This window comes from Globicephala melas, chromosome 5 (assembly GCF_963455315.2).
Source record: "Globicephala melas chromosome 5, mGloMel1.2, whole genome shotgun sequence".
Taxonomy (NCBI): Eukaryota; Metazoa; Chordata; class Mammalia; order Artiodactyla; family Delphinidae; genus Globicephala; species Globicephala melas.
In genome coordinates, this window is record NC_083318.1 from 74,496,132 (window position 1) to 74,514,511 (window position 18,380).

The 18,380-nt window shown below is 43.5% G+C and overlaps 1 protein-coding gene across 4 annotated transcripts; it reads left to right on the plus strand.

Moving 5' to 3' along the window:
• Positions 1–592: 592 nt before the first annotated feature.
• SRD5A3 (steroid 5 alpha-reductase 3) lies at positions 593–17,791 on the plus strand. 4 transcript variants are annotated; one of them, XR_009564019.1, is made up of 6 exons: positions 593–919; positions 8,259–8,401; positions 10,200–10,397; positions 13,779–13,913; positions 14,983–16,587; positions 17,117–17,791. XR_009564019.1 is itself a non-coding variant. In XM_070045576.1 (6 exons), the coding sequence occupies exons 1-5, from the start codon at positions 699–701 to the stop codon at positions 15,240–15,242; spliced, it is 957 nt and encodes a 318-aa protein (XP_069901677.1). In that variant the 5' UTR covers positions 593–698; the 3' UTR covers positions 15,243–15,273; positions 17,117–17,791. The 4 variants fall into 4 exon arrangements, 2 of the variants coding, with proteins under 2 accessions (XP_069901677.1, XP_030736430.1); XR_009564020.1 differs by having other exon boundaries at positions 14,983–15,906; XM_070045576.1 differs by having other exon boundaries at positions 14,983–15,273.
• The last annotated feature ends 589 nt before the right edge of the window (positions 17,792–18,380 follow it).

The following is an 18,380-nucleotide window of genomic DNA, read 5'->3' on the forward strand; positions in this document are numbered from 1 at the left end:
TAGAATTTTTACCACTTTCATTTTTGTACGTGCAATTGTCTTGACTTTCTACTTTACGCGTTTAAATTATACACATTCCTAACATCCTAATACAACTATTCATTTTCTTGTATGTCCCGCCTTCTTCATCCATATATTCACACATTCATATTAATATAGTTGTTCGCAATCATAGCTATATATTTTAGTCTTTTTTTTCGCTTAACCTACAGTTCCAGTTATCATAAGCAGTTTTCCGTGTTTCGACCGTCTTCATAATTATGTTAATGGATTCATGATACTCCAATGTTATTGTACCATAATTTAGCAAGATACCTTAACGTGGAACATTCTGGATTGTTTCCACTTTTCCAATGAAAACAGTGCTGCAGTGAAGACTTGCAGACGTAGTCTTGTTCGTTCCGCTGCTTTAAATCATACTGTTGAGTCGTATTTCTGGGGTTCCATATAGGAACCCCGACTCAGACTAGTGATAGAGCGACCAACAAGCTCCAGCAAGACCCAGACCAAGAATTCCGCGCGGCGGGGCGGTGCCTCCTCCCGGGAGGCGTGTCCTGGGCGGGGCCGAGCGCGACCCAGCCCTGCGCTGCGTCACCCACGTCCCGCCCGGCTGAGGCCGGCGCGCCGCGCTCGAGTGGCTGTTTCTACGCCAACGGGTGGCGAGGGCCCGAGGAGCGGGGACGCCGGGTGCGCCGGCCATGTCTCCCTGGGCGGAGGCCGAACTCTCGGCGCTGAATCCGCTGCGTGCCGTGTGGCTCACGCTGGCCGCGGCCTTCCTGCTGACCCTACTGCTGCAGCTCGTGCCGTCCGGCCTGCTTCCGGGCTGCGCGCTCTTCCAGGACCTGATCCGCTATGGAAAAACCAAGGAAGGGGGGCCGTCGCGACCGGCCGCCTGTCGGGCTTTTGATGTCCCCAAGAGGTAACCGCGCCCGGGCGCGAGTCCTGGCTGCCTAGGCGCGGAGAGCCAGGGGCGCCCCGCTCGAGCAGCCGGCAGGGGGCAGCAGAGGTGGGCGCGGGGCTGGCGGGGCCGGCGCGGACCGGCCCGGGAGGCCCAGGCGGGTTCCTCGACGCGGCGCAACGCCGGCCCGCCCTCCGGCTCTGCCCGCGTCCGCTGCGTGGCGCTGGGGGCTGAATGCCGCGAGTGTCCGTCGACGCCGCGAGTGTCCGTCGACACCGAGGGTGCTGAGCTGCGCGCACCTTCCGGGGTGCAGGAACGTGAACTTCTGGCCGCACGTAGCCTTTCCTTCGGGGTAAATGGCAGCGCTTCCCAATTTAGGCCCGGTCACCAGGCGGTAAATTAAAGTTTCCGAAAATTCTCCTGTTTCCCCTCTCCTGCACTCTAGGGGCTCATAAGCTAACTTGAGGTCGCCGGAACTCACTAAAAATGAAGGCAGGCCCTCCTTTCGCGCCTCTGTGTCCCGTATTTGTTTCCCAACTCTAAACAGTTAGGATGAAGGGTGAGACGCGGGTCACCAACTGGCGCCCACCTCCTTCGATCGCACTGACGCTCCTTACCCGCATCTCGGCAGGTGCCCCTGGAGAAATGTTCCCCAAGATGGCACATTTTAGGCAAGCCTGGTCCCTAAGCCCCATTTGACTTTCAGCAGATTTCATAACTAAGTTCAACGAGAGATTAAATCGTTAGGACTTCAATAGAATTCTTTCAGAAATTGTAAGGCTTGTTATAGTTTCGGTTTTTGTTTGCTTTTCTTTAAATTCAGAACATTACCGGGAAGAGTCAGCCAAACACTGCTAGACGGTAGGAATATAGCAGTGGCTTTTCTTGGAGATACAGCGTAAGTTGGCGTTTAGGAAGGAATCTGGAGAAATGTGATAGGGTTTCTGATGTATTAAAACATCTTGGTTCTCACTTAAACCTCGCATAGGCGGTGCCCCAGGTCTGCAGACAAGAAAGAGTCTAAATAAACTTGGCTTCCCACTTTTGACTGTTGCAGAAATATTCATCAGGTATTAACACTGAGAAGCGAGCACTAGGTCATTCTGAGGAAATGTAACGGGAATGAGGCTCTGGGAAGTAGACGATTCACACACAGTGATTAAACCTCCTATTTCTTAGAAGCTCTTTGTAAGCTAAAGTTTCCGGTCATCCTATTTTTCATCAGGTTTTGAGTGTAGTACTTTTCTATTTCATAGCAGGAACATTCCTAGATTGTCATTTTTTTTAGTGTTACAAGGTGAAGAAAAAAATTCTTTTGAGAGTGTGAGTTCTAACAATTTATTTTCTGAATTTTAGAAAAGGTACTACTGTTTCTGGAGTAGAGGGCATATTTCAAATCATTCCCAGCACTTACCTCTTTGGCTCCCATACCCTACCTGTTACTGCTCCGGTCTGTCCTTATATTTGACGGCCAAGAAACAAATTTTGTACCTTTCCCTTACTCTTTACTACAAAATTGGTACTCTTTGGGCTCCTTGTAACTTCTGCTATATTATGAAATAATTTATGTGTTTTTCTTCTTCCAGAATTCTAGAACGGACCCTTCCATGGTGTTTTGTTTGGTCTTTTTTCTAAATTTAAACTAAAATTCCTTTTCATACTAGAGAAGGTGCAGCAAACCCAGGCCAGTCATGAAAGGCAAAAATGTCTAGATGCTATATTTAAATATTTTTCCTTGTTCAGAATTCAGTAGTACTCTTAAAGGTGAAAATAAGCCTGTAATTTTTACACTTAGAAATAGGCAGCTGTATATCACGTTTCTGCACCCAAGAGCTTAGGTGAATTTGTTTGGGATTATTTTTTCCTAAAGAGGAAAGAATTAAACCTTAATTGAATTCATGGAATGTTGATTCCATTACCCCTGCCTGGTAGTTTTTTTTTTTTTTAATTAAGGTGATAGTTGCTTTTCTTGTTTTCTTTTGGTTCCTGCAGTTTTGTTTTTTGTGTTTTTTTAATTTTTAAAAATAATTTATTTATTTTATTTATTTATTTTTGGCTGCATTGGGTCTTCGTTGCTGCGGGCAGGCTTTCTCTAGTTGTGGCTACTCTTCGTTGAGGTGCGCAGGCTTCTCACTGCGATGGCTTCTCTTGTTGCGGAGCACGGTCTCTAGGCCTGCGGGCTTCAGTAGTTGTGGCATGCGGGTTCAGTAGTTGTCGCTTGCGGGCTCTAGAGCACAGGCTCAGTAGTTGTGGCACATGGGCTTAGTTGCTCCACGGCATGTGGAATCTTCCCGAACCAGGGCTCGAACCCATGTCCCCTGCATTGGCAGGTGGATTCTTAACCACTGTGCCACCAGGGAAGCCCTTCCTGGAGTTTTGATTTCCCAGAAAGTCTGAATAAATACATGACCTCGAACGTGAGTCACAGTGCTCTTGACTTGCATAGTGTATATGGAAGTACTTCTGTTTCTAATATTTCAAAATGTTATAGAAACATTGCAATTGAATTGAGCTGTAGAGACAAAGAGAACCATCCAGACTTTCCCTCCTAGGGTTCAGGGGTCCTAACCTGCAGTCCAGGGGATCTGTGGATAGAATTTGGGGCAAATTGGATTGGAAAAAATTACATCTTTATTTCACTAACCTCTAGCTGAAATTTGGCACTTTAATGGTGAATGTAATCAACAAACCACAGTAGAATTAGCAATTCCTGCAATTTTGTGACAAGTTTTTTAATGTTATATTAAAAATATTGAGGAGACCTCAAAACATTATTTTCACTATAAGAACACTGTATTATCCTCCACTATATCTTGTTATTTAATACATTAATTAAGAAGCACATATATTACAAATGTTTCTTAGTGGTTGTGTTACCTATATTTCAGCATAATTGGTTTCGTTTATCCCTATGTCTTTTAGGCATGTAGCCTTCACCAGACTGCCAAAGGAGTGCATGATGGAAGAAAAATGTCAGGAATCCCTGCTCTAGACTGTAAACTCCATATGTTTACATTTGTCTTGTTTGTTACCATATCTCGGGCTCAATGCCTGATGATAATAAGGTCCTCGATCAATGTTTTGAATGAATCAAAAAAAAAAAAAGGTTTTAGCTTTAATTGGTTTGTTGATTAACTTGACTGCTTTTTCAGAGTAACTTTGGATGTGGTACCTTCTCTTTCATTCATTTATTTAACCATTGTTTATAGAGTACTTACTCTATAAGGAGCTATTCTAGGTTCCAGGAGCTATTCTAGGTTCCTTGGAGCCTTTGTTTTTGTAAAATGGTAAGTATGTAAACAAATCTTGTAAAACAAGCAAAATAATTTCAGATGGTAATAAGTGCTTCAGAGGAAATCCAGCCTGGTTACTTGATCATGAGCAAGATGGGGTTACCGATGACAGCACTAGAAAGGATGATCAGAAAGGGGCAGGGCAGAAGATGAGTTTATTTTGGGAGGCCAGGACAGACAGCAGGCCTTACAGACCATAGTGGAGATTAGATTTTATTCTGAGTGTGTGGAAAGCAGCTTTAGGATGGGGAAGGGGGCATGGCATTATGTGATTTATGTTTGAGAGGATGACTAGCCATTGTGTGGAGAAGACTGGGTAAGAGGCCGTTAAGGGTGCTCCAGGCAAGAGGTGGTGGTATGGACTGGAGTGTTAGCATAATAGCACCTGTTCCTCATACAGGTGGTTATGATGTTAAAGCACGTGGCACAGGGCCAGGCACCTCGTCAGAACTCAGGAACCGTTGGTTTCCTTCCTTAATTAAACCTATGACTCCCCTAACTGGTCCTGGGATCAGTTCTTGCAATCAGCAAGTAGTGTTAGATCAGATATCTCCTGTCCCAGAACCATCTAGTGGCTTCCAGCTCACTCCCAGGAAGAGCCCAAGACCCTGTACAGTCTTGTCCCCACCACCTCACTGAGATCCTATCGTTTGCCCCTCGTGTGGCTCCAATCCAGTTTTCTGGGTCTCTCTGCTTGTTTTCTGTCCCCTCAGGGCCTTCGCCCTGTAGAGGCCTTTCCTCTACCTGGAAAGCTCTTCCCCCAAATAGCCAGATGGTTTATGCCCTCACTTCCTATAATTCTGCTCAGGTATAACCTTCTCAACGAGGCCTGCCCTACCCACCCTGTTTAAAAGTATAATACTACCATCCCCAGCACTTCTTCGTCTCTTCCCAGCTTTAGTTTTCTTGTTAGCAATTATCACCTACTGACATGGTGTAAATTTTACTTCTGTGTGTAACTGTGAGTATAAGCTCCATGAGGGCAGGAACTGTTGTCTTTTGTGTTCATTGCTGTATCCCCAGAGCCTAGAGCAGTCCCTGGCTTATACTAAGCACCAAAATGTTTGTTAAGTCAGAGGAGTGCTTGCTCGGTGCCCAGCCCTGAGCTACCATAAGGGTCCCCATATCCCTGCTCCCAGGGGTTCACTTCAGTTAAGCAAAGTGCCAAGGGGGGAAAAGAGGGAGAGCGTCTAGAAGAGAAGGAAGGAGAGTTTTCAGATCTGCTTTTGAGGCTAGAGCTGGGTCTTTTCAAAAAACAGATGTAACCACGAATTAAGAGTAGGACACGTTTCCTGTAGCAGGAAATAAGGCAAGCAAAACAAGAGATAGAATGTGCAAAATGTAGGAATAAGGAAAACAATCTGCCTGTGAATCAAAACCCCATGGTACAAGTAGGGCACAGCAAAATGTGGCTTAGCATCTTATATCAAACATTCTTGAGTAATTTGGTTGACTTATGGTTTGGTATAAATTGGTACATGTAACATAGGGCTGGAAAAGCAGGTTCCGGCAAGTCTAGATCACATGAATAGGAGCACAGCCATGTGATTTTAACTTCAGAGTCATCAGGGCTGAGTGTGGAGCCAACACTGCCACTTACTGCATGACCTTGGATAAGTAACTTAACCTTCTGAGCCTTAGTTTTCTCAGCTGCCACATGTAAATATAATGCAAACTTGACAGGATTGTTGGGAAGATGAAATGAAATACTCTTTAACTGGTCTCCCCACAACTGGACGATTCTCTTTCCTTACCAGGGGGATTTTTTTTAACTTAAAAAAGACCAAAATGAATGAACAATGCTCTCTCTTTTTTTTCTTTTGATTGTGATATAATATACATGACATACCATTTTCCACTTTAACCCTTTTTGCGTGTACAGCTCATTGGCTTTAAGTACATTCACATTGTTTTGCAGCCATCACCACTGTCATCATCTCCAGAACTTTTCCATCAGCCAGAAGGATTTTTAAAACATAAAGTATTACTTCAGGTTGCTGTGTTCAGATGCCTTCCCATCCCACTTAAAAGCCAGTGTCCTGGGCTTCCCTGGTGGCACAGTGGTTGAGAGTCCGCCTGCTGATGCAGGGGACACGGTCCGGGAAGATCCCACATGCCTCAGAGCAGCTGGGCCCGTGGACCATAGCCGCTGAGCCTGCGCGTCCGGAGCCTGTGCTCTGCAACGGGAGAGGCCACAACAGTGAGAGGCCTGCGTACCGCAAAAAAAAAAAGAAAAAAAAAAAAAAGCCAGTGTCCTTACAGGGCCCTGTAGGGTCTGCCCTTGCTTTTCATGCCCTAGCACCCTCCACACATGTGTCCTTTGTTGTGCCTCAGGGCCTTCGTGGTGGTTGTTTCCTCTCCCTAGAACATTCTTTGCTCAGAAATTCACAAAGGTTATTCATTCTAGCCAAGTGTCACTTCCAGAGAGGCCATCCTTGACCACTCACCCAGAATGGCCTCCCCTCTGCACCGTCTCTGTTCCCTCACCCAGCACTGGGCTAGATGTCTACAGGTTCATTTGCTGACTGTCTGCCGAAAGATAAACTTCATCACGGCAGCCACCTGCTCAGTTTGCTCCCTGCTGCGTCTCCAGCTCCAAGAACATCACCTAGCATGTTCTAAGTGCTCAGTAAATTGTTTTGAAAACATGAAGTAGGTAAAGCGGCTGAAAGTTGCTCCTCAGAAGCGGGCCCCTCCCCTTTCCATGGGAGCCTGCAGAGCACCTTGCAGCTGCCATTCTGCTCTGCTGGCTCAGACCAGACCTGGGCTCAGTTCTAGGAAGTGTGTCTTACGGAAGACCCTGGGAGGCAACCAAAGGCCAGGGGCCCAGGGGTGGGGACGAGGGGGTGGACTTGACACTCATGCATGAACTTTGCAGGAAACTAAGCTCTTGAGCCTAGAGAAGATCTGAATCCAGAATAACAGGACATCTCAGAGAGGACAGATCTGGTGATAGAATTTGTAACAGTAGTGGGGAGAATAAGTGGGTTGCTATGGAATGGTCAGCTTAGATCAGTGTTTGTCAGACGGGTTGTGGGCATAGTCTGGGGGACTGTGAGGTCTGGTACATACAAGCATACTCTGAATCAACTGGAAGAGGAGTCCCTGAATCTATGTGTAGTCCTATTGACTCCAGGCTGTCTTACTGCATCACAGATAAATGAGACAAGAAGGAGGGCTTAATATAGATGTGATGCATTGAAGACCAGGGAAGGCCAGGTGACCTCCAGGCACCCTGCAGTGTCAGAAAGATTTTGCATTGATTTGATTAGAGAAAAATAGTAGAGGTATAGGTAAAGAGACCTCAAAAAAGCATGTTAGGCCCTGGTGCCATATTAGGTGATTCCTTTGCAGCAAACCAGCATAATCTTTCATGTTAAATTGACATTGCTAATTACTAATTTCAACTTTTATTGGTTTTGTGGTTTTATTTATTTCATTCGTTACTGTCATGATTGCAAAATATGTATTGTATTTGTATGAGAGCGGTACCCATCAGGAGTTGATAGCTAGTTTTATGAGTTAATATTTGTCATGTTATTATAAAAGTAATTTAGATCAACACAATTTAAGAAAACACTGAATCAGAAGACCTTTAAGGTTTCTTGCAACCCTGAGAACCTGTGATTGTGCAAATCTTGTGTAACAGTTGTACGGCTATTGCAGCAATACCACTCGAGATTTAGAAATCTTCCACAGATTTGGCTAGTGTTAGCACAATCTAGGCTGTCTCTGCCAGGCCCTTGGGCCCCTATTTTTGAGTTTGAGCCCAATCCTGTTACCTGAAGATAAGAGAGAGCTAATTAACCCTACATCTAAGTTTAACAAGGTCATTCTTGTTCTTGTTGACTTTAGGAAGCCTCTTTTTCTTATTAGTTAACCAGTCCCATCATTTGAAAGGAAATTTCAAAAATCTGAACATCTGTAGGATTCAGGTTCTATTAAAAAAGCAAAGCTATACTTGCGGAATGGAGGAAAGAGGATAGGGAAACTAAAAATAGTCTTCCTGTATAAAGGCTTAAAGTGGATCCACTCTGATTATTACCTAACTTGTTTTCCCTCCACAGGTATTTTTCTCACTTCTATATCATCTCAGTGCTGTGGAATGGCTTCCTGCTTTGGAGCCTTACTCAGTCTCTGTTTGTGGGAGCACCTTTTCCAAACTGGCTTCATCATTTACTCAGAATTCTTGGGGCTGCGCAATTCCGAGGTAACAACTCCTCTGGCTAATACCAACCGTTGTATCCTGTTCCTGTCTCTCCTGCCTGCAGGGAGGTGTTCTCGGTATTTCATAGCCACTCTCAGCTTCTTGGCAGGGCTGGGAAGTGAAGGGTGGGGCAGAAAGGGTTCCGCGTGGATCACAGCCAGATGGCCAAGGGGAAGGCCCCAAGTCCTTCACTGAGATCATGGCAGAGCTGAGAGTCAGCTCTTCATCCCTGATTTCCCAGCAAGTGCTGTGCTGAACAGGACTGGCTGTTCTCCCTCTGATATTTTTAGTACTTTAGGATCCCTCAGGTTTGCCTTGAAACATTTATCATATATATAGTTCCAACCACAATCATGCCTCTGGACTCCAGAAATTTGATAGAAAATTACTTTTTGATCACAGGTTAAAAATGTTTGTTATGCTGTGAGGCTTTGGTTGTATAAAAAAAATTGACTGTAAATAGTTTGATCAGATGATTACAAAATAGCATTTAAATTTGCCTCACTGTGCCTTGAATAAAGGATACACAGAACAATTTAAAAGGTAAGGAATTGAAGGTGAAAACCATAAAGTGGCCTCAATTAATATCAGGCATCAGGAGAGGGGCAGAATTAGAAACAAATTGTTCTGGTGCTATCTCTGTCCTTTGTTCCAGCAGCCAAACCGCTGGCTTCCTAGGAACAGTCCTTTTCTGTATAACCAGAGGAACTTGTTGCAAAAGATGACGGAAAGAAAAACCTATGCAGATCCTACTTGGGAGGGGAAGATACCTCGGTGAATCCCACTTCACCCATTAAAACTTTACCTCTTCATTTGCTTACTGGGGGGCTGGCTGGGTTCTGATATTTGAAGGGTGGTTGTGAGGAGTTGTATTTGGTTGTTTGTTTTATCCTATTCCTGAAGAGTTAGAACTAGGTTTCACTATATTTAAATGAGAAAAGCAGGCAAAGCCAATCTGTGTGATAGAAGTCTCCATAGAGCGTACCCGTGGGAGGGTGCGGGGACGGGCAGTGCCTGGAGGGGAGCACGAGGTGCTGGTTGTGTTCTGTTTCTTGATGTAGGGGCTGGTCGTATGGGTGGGATGGGCTGGTGTACTTTGCAAAAATTCATTAGGCTGTGTCCTTATTGTATTTTTATGATGTGTGTGATAACATTTTTAAAAAACATCTAGATTTTATGTCATTTTAAAAACCAGAATTTCTTCTGACTTCTCTTGAGGCAGAGGGCTGAGAGGCAGATAGGAAGATAGATCTCAAGTCTCACAGTCCCCCAAAAGTATAATTTCTTTTTTTTTTTTTAATACAGAAAGAAATGCATAACTCTTCCTGTCTCTGTTCCCATCCCCCTTTCTGCTTCTGTATATGCCTGTGTCTCTTCTCCCCACTGACCTCAGGGATCCCACCAGGAGTCCTTGCTCAGAGGTCATCCAGGAACTCTTCCTGACTATCTTCAGATGGGGATTAGTGCCAGGGACCAGAGACCATGGAGTTTGGGTTCTGAGAGCATGGATCCCTTCACAGCCATGTAACCCAGAAGGCTTTCACATCACAGCGTAGAGTCAGGAGACCCGAGTCTGTCTCAGCTCTGTCACCAGCTTACTGTGTAACCTTGAGCCAAATGCCTTGACTGCACTTGGCTCACTCCCTCATTGCCAAACAAAGGAGGTGTTAGGCTGGATGATATCTAGGGCCCCTTCCAAGCTCTGATCTTGTTTAATACCCTGTTTAACAGTAGGGGAAATCATAACTTTGGATTAGTCCTGGAGAGAGAGATGCTGAGTGTGTTCCATTCTGAATTGTAGGGGGTGAGCTCGTGCTGTCTGCGTTCTTAGTGCTAGTGTTTCTGTGGCTACACAGCCTACGAAGACTCTTCGAGTGCTTCTATGTCAGTGTCTTCTCCAATGCCATGATTCACGTCGTGCAGTACTGTTTTGGACTTGTCTACTATGTCCTTGTTGGCCTAACTGTGTTGAGCCAAGTGCCAATGGACGGCAGGAATGGTGAGTGGTTGCTGGGGTCTGTCAGCTGAGTCACTGGGTATATGAGGGACTCCGGGTGAAGCATTCCACCAAGCATTATGGAAGTTAGAAAGTAGGAGTTCACTTCGCATTTGAGGAGTTTGGGCTCTAATTGTAGCTTTAAAAAGTCAGCATGCCCAAGGGTGCCTAGCAGATGCACATCACAACCATAACTGCTAAAACCTGAGAGACACCAATGTAAGCAGCAATGCCTTCAGTAAAGAGAATAAAGTGCAAAGTCTTCAGGAGGCCTGGTTTAGGGATGAAGAAGTGGGATGTGGGGTTTCCATCAGTGGGATTGAAGTCAGTGAACTTCTGTGGAGTTAGTCTGGAAAGGAAGAGGCAGTGTGGTCAAGAGTAGAACAGGAAGCAGGGGAACACACTGGAACAGGAGAAAGGGTCAGCAAGCCAAGCTGCCTCACCAAAGCCTCATCATCCAGGGGTGGAGGAGTGAGGGATGAGGGTGGGGAAGGGAAAGTTGTTGTGCAGGGTGAAATCATGGAATACCAGAGGAGGAAAGGGTGGCCTGAGCTCATGGTGAATAGTTGGGATTTGAAGAGGAGGTAGGGAGCCATTTTGTTGCCATCTCGTTCTTGTGATTGTTCCCGTTGTAACAAAGCTTATTTCAAGTGAGGCAGCCTGAGCGGAGAGGACAAAAGAGCACTGTGGTAAATCAAAATTGTGCCTTAACACTTCTGAGCTCTCACTAGCCAGGAAGAGGGAAGCAAAATCATGACCTTGTTTATGAGGAGGAAATGAAATGTGATTTGGGGGATGGGGGAGAGGGAGGATTGGATATCTGACATATCTGACCATGGTTTTTGTAAAAACAGTGCATGCTTATCATAAAGAATTCAAGTCATTTTGGGTGATGGAAATGAGTTTTCTAGTGCTGAGCTTAACTTCATCTCGCATCCTTGGTATCCGTCAACCCACACGCTCTAGGGTAGGTCCTTCACAGCTGTTTTCTCTAAGCCCAAGTCTCCCTGTTTCCTAAAGCTGCTCTATCCCTCCTTGTAAATTGAGCCCATGGTCTGGATATTTCCAGTACTCAGTGAGTGAGCTCTCTCCTCAGGTTTGATTTCAGTGTCAAGTGCCCCTTGATTGGCCTCTCTCTCTGTTGCTGTAGGACAGCCCGTGGCCTCCATGGCGCAAGGAACGATTTTAAAGTATGACTTATTGACGCTCTTTCTCAATTCCTGAGTTGTTTATTGGCTCCAGCCACTCAGTTAGCATCTCTCCATCTAATTTCTCTGAACGTAAGTCAGTTTTTCCTCCCTGAGCTTTTGGCTGTGGCATCCTTGTGCCTCCCATGTCATGGTTTGAGCCGTCATTCCTGGAGAACAGTCCGAGGTTTTTACCCAAAGGAGCTTTCCAAAGCACTTTGGTAACCCACTAGTTTGCAGTCTGTTAGCATTACATATCTCTCCTGGAGTTTCCTCTGCTGGCTGGACCCCAACTTCCACCTTCCTTCCTGTATGAGAAGTCAAGGAAAGGCTGCTGAGACACCCACAAAATAGCTTGTAGACACTCCTTTCTGAAGTTTTCTGAAACTTGTGTTTCACTTACCTGTCCTTCAAGAGATCATCTGGGACAGTATGGGGAGGACTGGTTTCAGGAATTCATTGGAAGAGAACACTGGGGCATTTGCCAGCTGCAGAGTCTGATAGAAATGACAGGGGCTTGGGCGTCAGATGGGCCTGAGTCTGAATTCTGGCTTATTAACATCTCAGAGCCTCAGAACCTTCATCTGGAATTAGGGACATATACTGATTTCAGAGGGTTCTTGTGAAAGTGGAAAGAAAGTGTATCTGTAAACTACCCATATCTTCACATCTCCTTGCCTTCAGAGTCTAGAGGGTCCACCCCCAGTCACTCTCCATTACATTGTTCTGTTGTTTTTTCTTCAGAGTACCATCTGTACCTTAAATTATCTTGGTCATTGATTTTTTTACTTGTTTCATCTCTTGCTACTAGAGTGTGAGTTCATGAGGACTGGGACCTCACCTGACTTACCCACTGCTTTATCCCTTGTGAGAGATGCCACACTCAGTAGACACTCAATAAGGAACGAATGAATAAATGAATAACTAAATACTACACAGATTAGACTCTCAGTAAATAGCCTTCCTCCTGCCTCCCCTTTCCTGTATCAAAACTTCCTCTTAAAATTTTTTTTCTCTCATAGGTAATTTCTCTGCCTTTAGAGTAGGTGACTTGGCTGTAACATGAACTCTCAGACACTAGCTTCAACTTTTAATCCTGTGGTGACTTGCTCTTATAGCCCTCTGATTTAAAACTATTTTTCATATTCTGCTTATTTTTAACTTATAAAAATATAACTATTTAGTTAAATGGCTAAACTTAGTCAACATTAAGAGACTATGGTAGATTGTTTAGAGAAAGCAAGTTTTTAAAAGAAATTAACACAATTAGATTTTGGTGGACTGTCATTAGTCATTAGCTGTCATCAGCTGAGTCCTGCCTCCAGGTACCCATATGGAATAGCTTGACCCTTGGTTCTCCTACCTGAATCAACTTTGTAGGGGCTCCCTCTTGGCTGCAGAGCCTCCGGCTCTTCCCCGTTGTCAATGGACAGCTTTGTTTTTTCAGTCAAATCCCTGACTAGCCTCACTGCTTCCTGCTGAACATAGGGGAGTCCTTAATTTGTTTTTCTAATGCCAGTCCTTAGAAAACCTGCATTCTTCACGTCTTCTTGGTAGCTGGAGAAGAAAGAAGATGAAACTTTTGAGTGTTTCTACTCCTGAAACGAAATCTCTCTGACTAGATTCTCTCTAATCAGAAAGGGATACTGTTTTGGTCTTTATCTTGCAGTTTCCATTTCTCCTCTTTTTGAGAAGTTCCACTGTTAGCCTTTACTTCCAGTGATTTTCTTCACTGGCCAGAGCCAGTCAAGTCAGCGTTAAAGGTTTCCTTAGAAATGGCTCGGGATGAGATCCTTTAGGAAGTGTTTTTCTGACGGACTGTAAGAAAGAGGACATAAAACCAGGCTTAGAAATAAAAATGCTAAGTAGTCTCACCACACAAGAGTGCATCACAAGAGTGGGAGACAGAGCTGACCCCTGTGCTTGAAGCACTTGAAGAAGGAGCAAGAGAATGTGTTGATATGGAATTCTCTGCCAGGGGCCCCTGAAGCTGCCCCTGGCTGAGGAGCACACCTCCCTCATCCACAGGGATGCTGTTCTCCCCTCTGTACTTGGGAAATTATAACAGGATGATTTTCCAGTCGTGAAGAACAGAATAAGTAGGTAATGGTGTTCTACTGATTATATGATTTTTTTAATGCTCTGAGCCTCTGAAATTTTGCAGAGTTGGCTAATAAGATAATTCTTATTTCTGTAGTCTACGTGATAGGGAAAAATCTCTTGATGCAAGCTCGGTGGTTCCATATCCTCGGAATGATGATGTTCATCTGGTCATCTGTCCATCAGTATAAGTGTCATGTCATTCTCGGAAATCTCAGGAAAAATAAAGCAGGTGAGATATCTTTTAGAACCACTGCATGTGGATTTTAGCCCTCAGAAGTTAGGTGTGCATATTACTTCTCTCTTTTCTTTCCTGCCCTAATTAGTTGACTAATCTATCAAATGCTCTTTTTTTTTTTTTTTTTCTTGCGGTACGCGGGCCTCTCCCATTGCGGAGCACAGGCTCCGCGCAGGCTCAGCGGCCATGGCTCACGGGCCCGGCCGCTCCGCGGCATGTGGGATCTTCCCGGACCGGGGCATGAACCCGCGTCCCCTGCATCGGCAGGCGGACTCTCAACCATTGCACTACCAGGGAAGCCCTCCAATGCTCATTTTTGACAAGACTCTCTGGGTCTTGATCTTCCCATCTGTAAAATGAGAGCATTTTACTGAAAGACCTCCCTGACACCATCTAGCCCTGACATTCTGCAACTCTATTCTGTGTCCACATTTTGGGGCCTACACTGCATATATGTGTCTAACCAGCATGTGAGCCCTAGTATTACTGTGCCAAGTTAGTATCATTCCAGCTAAAGCAAAAAAACCTTGACTCTTTAGTTAACTTGTGTTGACTTATCACAGTTACAGTTTTTATTAGACTTTTTGAAATATTAAAAATGGAATAGTACTATTCAGCGTTTATCAAGTGCTTATTTTGTGCTGGCCCTGTTCTGAGTGCTTTATATGTAACTTCACAGAACTCGCTTTAGGCGGGTACAGTCTTATCCTCATTTTATAGATGAGGAAAGAGAGGCACAGAGAGGTTAAGCAACTTATCTAAAGTTATACAGCTTGTAAGTGGCAGAGCTAGGATTTGAACTCATGCAGTCTGACTCTGGTGTCTGAGTTCTTAATAGCTTGGAGGATTGTTGGAGAAATGTATTTACAGTTGTTAGTATAACCTCAGCATGTGACTTTTTAATATGTAGTAGAATGACAATGGAGGTGTGACAGGATGGTGGTTTGTACAGGTCTGTGACACCTTTTTCTAAATGAGTTTTATAAATTATTTGGAGGGTGAAGTGGTAAAACTTCGTTTTGGCAACTTCAAATGTTCAGGGTATCTTCTTTTTCCATTTCAGGAGTGGTCATTCACTGTAACCACCGAATCCCTTTTGGAGACTGGTTTGAATACGTTTCTTCCCCTAACTACCTGGCAGAGCTGATGATCTACATTTCCATGGCTGTCACCTTTGGTTTCCACAACTTAACTTGGTGGCTCGTGGTAACATATGTCTTCTTCAGCCAGGCCCTGTCAGCTTTCCTCAGCCACAAATTCTACAAAAGCAAATTCGTCTCCTACCCGAAGCACAGGAAAGCTTTCCTACCATTTCTGTTTTAAGATAATCTCAGTTATGAGGAATGCACACCAGGTGACAGTTCCAATTCCCAAGGACAACAAAGTCTAGAGACCAAAGTACAATTTCTGTAGAACTGTTTAAAACTCTCTGGTCCATTTCTGTTACCAGAAGTCTTCAGTGCATGAGCAAAGCAATACCACTCAAGAAAATGAGTCTTGGGACTTCCTTGGCAGTCCAATGGTTAAGGCTCCGCACTTCCACTGCAGGGGGCATGGGTTCGATCCCTGGTTGGGGAACTAAGATCTCACTTGCTGCTCAGCGTGGCAAAATAAATAAAATTTTTTTAAACAATGGAAGAAATTGAGTCTTCAGAGAAGAAATACTTCTGGCAGACCTGGGAGTGCTATGTCTGCTTTCTAAGACGCTTTATAAAAGCAACCAAATGCTAAAAAGTAGATGAGACTTTTCCAAGCTGCTTCAAAAACAGACTAATCAAGAATATACAAACAGCTTCAAACAAACACACACACAGTGGAAGAGATAAGGTCATCTGTGGCTTTGTTTTTGCTACAGACAAATTAACTAGACTACACAATAAGCAATATAGCAGATGCTCAGTAACTGCTTGTTGCATATCAGTCAAAGCTGAATAGCCTTTGAAAATAACAACAATGTATAATTTCACACCAATGGATTCTGGGAAAAGTGAGTTGATTGAAGTTAGCTTATACTTATTACCACAAAGATTTCCAGCTATGTAACCATCAATAGTCATTTCCCCCTCAAATCATAGCCTAACAAAGTTTGAAACCTCTTTTATTTAATATTTTTTTGACATCCCTTTCTAGGGAGTACCTTAAAAGTATAAGCATCTGAAATAAAATATTTTTTTATTTATGCATAAAAAGCCCTCATGAATGGAACTGACTTGCTCCCGGTATTGGATAGTGCTGTAGCCTCATTCATATGTAGTTATTCAAATTGGATTAATGTCTGCCTGAGTGTATTTTAACTAATAGAATGAATCTGAAGATATTTAAAAATGAAATTTGCACTTAAGATAGCTTATGTTAAAGAAAATATCCATGATTAAATCAAGTGGATATAACTGCATGATGTGAAAGTAGAAAATAATACTATAGCCTGAGCAATGCAGTAAAAAACTGCACATTCGTGCAGCATAAGATTTACTGGCTTACTGGCTGAGGTATTAACTTTATTTCTTTTATACAGATATCTTCTTGTAGTCTACTAGGTACTAAAGTTTTGCACTAAGATGTGCCATGCTATGGGGGAAAGCACCTCATTATTAACCAGACATGCATGGAAGGCACAGTCTAAGAATATCCTCCCAACCTGCATCTCTGGAGTAGTAAACCGAAGCTGGTAAACAGATTCTTTTTAACCCAACTTTCAATATATGTACATCAGCACATTTTCTAAAGTGCTTAGATTTCTGAAGTAACATTTTCTCCCCAATAATCAAATACCATTTCCATCAGCTATTCCATCTAATAAATGACATAGTCATTTCATTTATCATTTAGATTTGCCATCCTCAGGACCGGGACTCAGGAACAAAACTTTCTACACCAGAAATGTAAAGCATATTGCATTTTGGCCTTAATTGCCACACAAATGGCATAAATAATTTTAGAATATTATTTGGGCAGAAAAATGTATTTTGCTTTAGCATACGGTTTTATACTAGGTTAGACTAGGAATTTGTCTGCTATTCTGGAATTTCATTGTACTTTTAAGTAAAATAATGAGCATTCCCTGTGAAGAAGCCTGTCGGGCCCTGAGAGAGGGTTCCCAGTCAGCTCTGTGCTCCCCATGTTCTTGCCATCCTTCTCATGCTTCTCCTGTCTTCTACTCTCCCTCCCCCTTCCTTGCCCAAACATTGCATTTCTAGGTGAAGACAGAAAAGGAAGTAGTGATGTCCTCAAAGAGGCTCCGAACAAAGTTGTGTGGTCTTCGGCGAAAGCTCAGCCGTGGAGAATAATTGAGAATTGTGCTTGCAAGATCACAGTCAACGTTGCTATTTGTGCTGGTAAAAATAGTCCATGTGCCTAAAGGGAGAACACCAGAGAGAGTCTGCAGATTCTTCACATGGATAATCCAGAAATAGCTTGGGGCTGGAGATTCTTGATTTTCCTATTGGCTTAGTTGAATAGCTTTACTCTTTAATTCTCTGTTACTATTAAGTTCGGGAAAATGTTACTGAACTACCTCATGACAGCATTCCCTGGATTAGCTACTGAATAGAAAAGTGTAATGAAAATAACCTTTGTTTTTAAGTCTCCAAGTTGTAGCTCATCCTCTATACTAACATTTGCTTTCAGTAGCATGGATTATTTTGTCTCCACAAAGCTTTGTTCTGTATTGTGTTTTTAATTCAATGAGTGGTTATTGCTAGAATTCCTATCCCAAAAAAAAGCCTTTGCCGGTACTTTTATATGAAGCTTAATGGATAGTTTAAGGAGACTGTAAACATTTGCATAACTGAAGTTACCTGAAAATTCAAAGACCATTGATAAGTAACATATCTCAAAATGAACTGTTGTATTAAAGGTCTTAAAATAGTAAATGAGCAAGTAGAAATTTTTTACACCTATCTAAGCAATTTCTGCCCACTCGCTTACATTGCTTATCAGAAAAAAAAATATTCAGCTGATTTTTATCAGTGTCTTACATTAGTCTAAGATTTTTCTGATAAATGGACAAGAAACAGTGGAGGTGGCAGTGATCCCTAAGTAATTCACGTGATGCATACTTCATCCTTTTTCTCAAATACCAATGATCTAGAAAGCCATGTATTGGTTTGGGGGAAACAGAGAGCTACTCTATGCACATAATATCAGGTCTCTTCCTTCAAAAAGACTCTGAACACTTGAAATGCTTAGAGGACAAAAGAACACAAGAGATTTCTCTACAGAAAGACATATCTGCCTCCTGAGCCTAGCCCTCTGGGTAAAAGCCTCATAGCACATGTGCATTTTTTGTCAGGGCTCCTTGGTCTACATAGCGTCTTTCTGTGAATTAGGTAAGTCGTTACTCTAGAACATCCCCACAAGAGCAGGGCATGAACCTTTGTGGACACAAAAGGCAGCTGGTGATAGGACTGCAGCTCAGTGAGCGGAGCTTGAGCTGGATCTCAGCCCACTCACCCTTTAGCT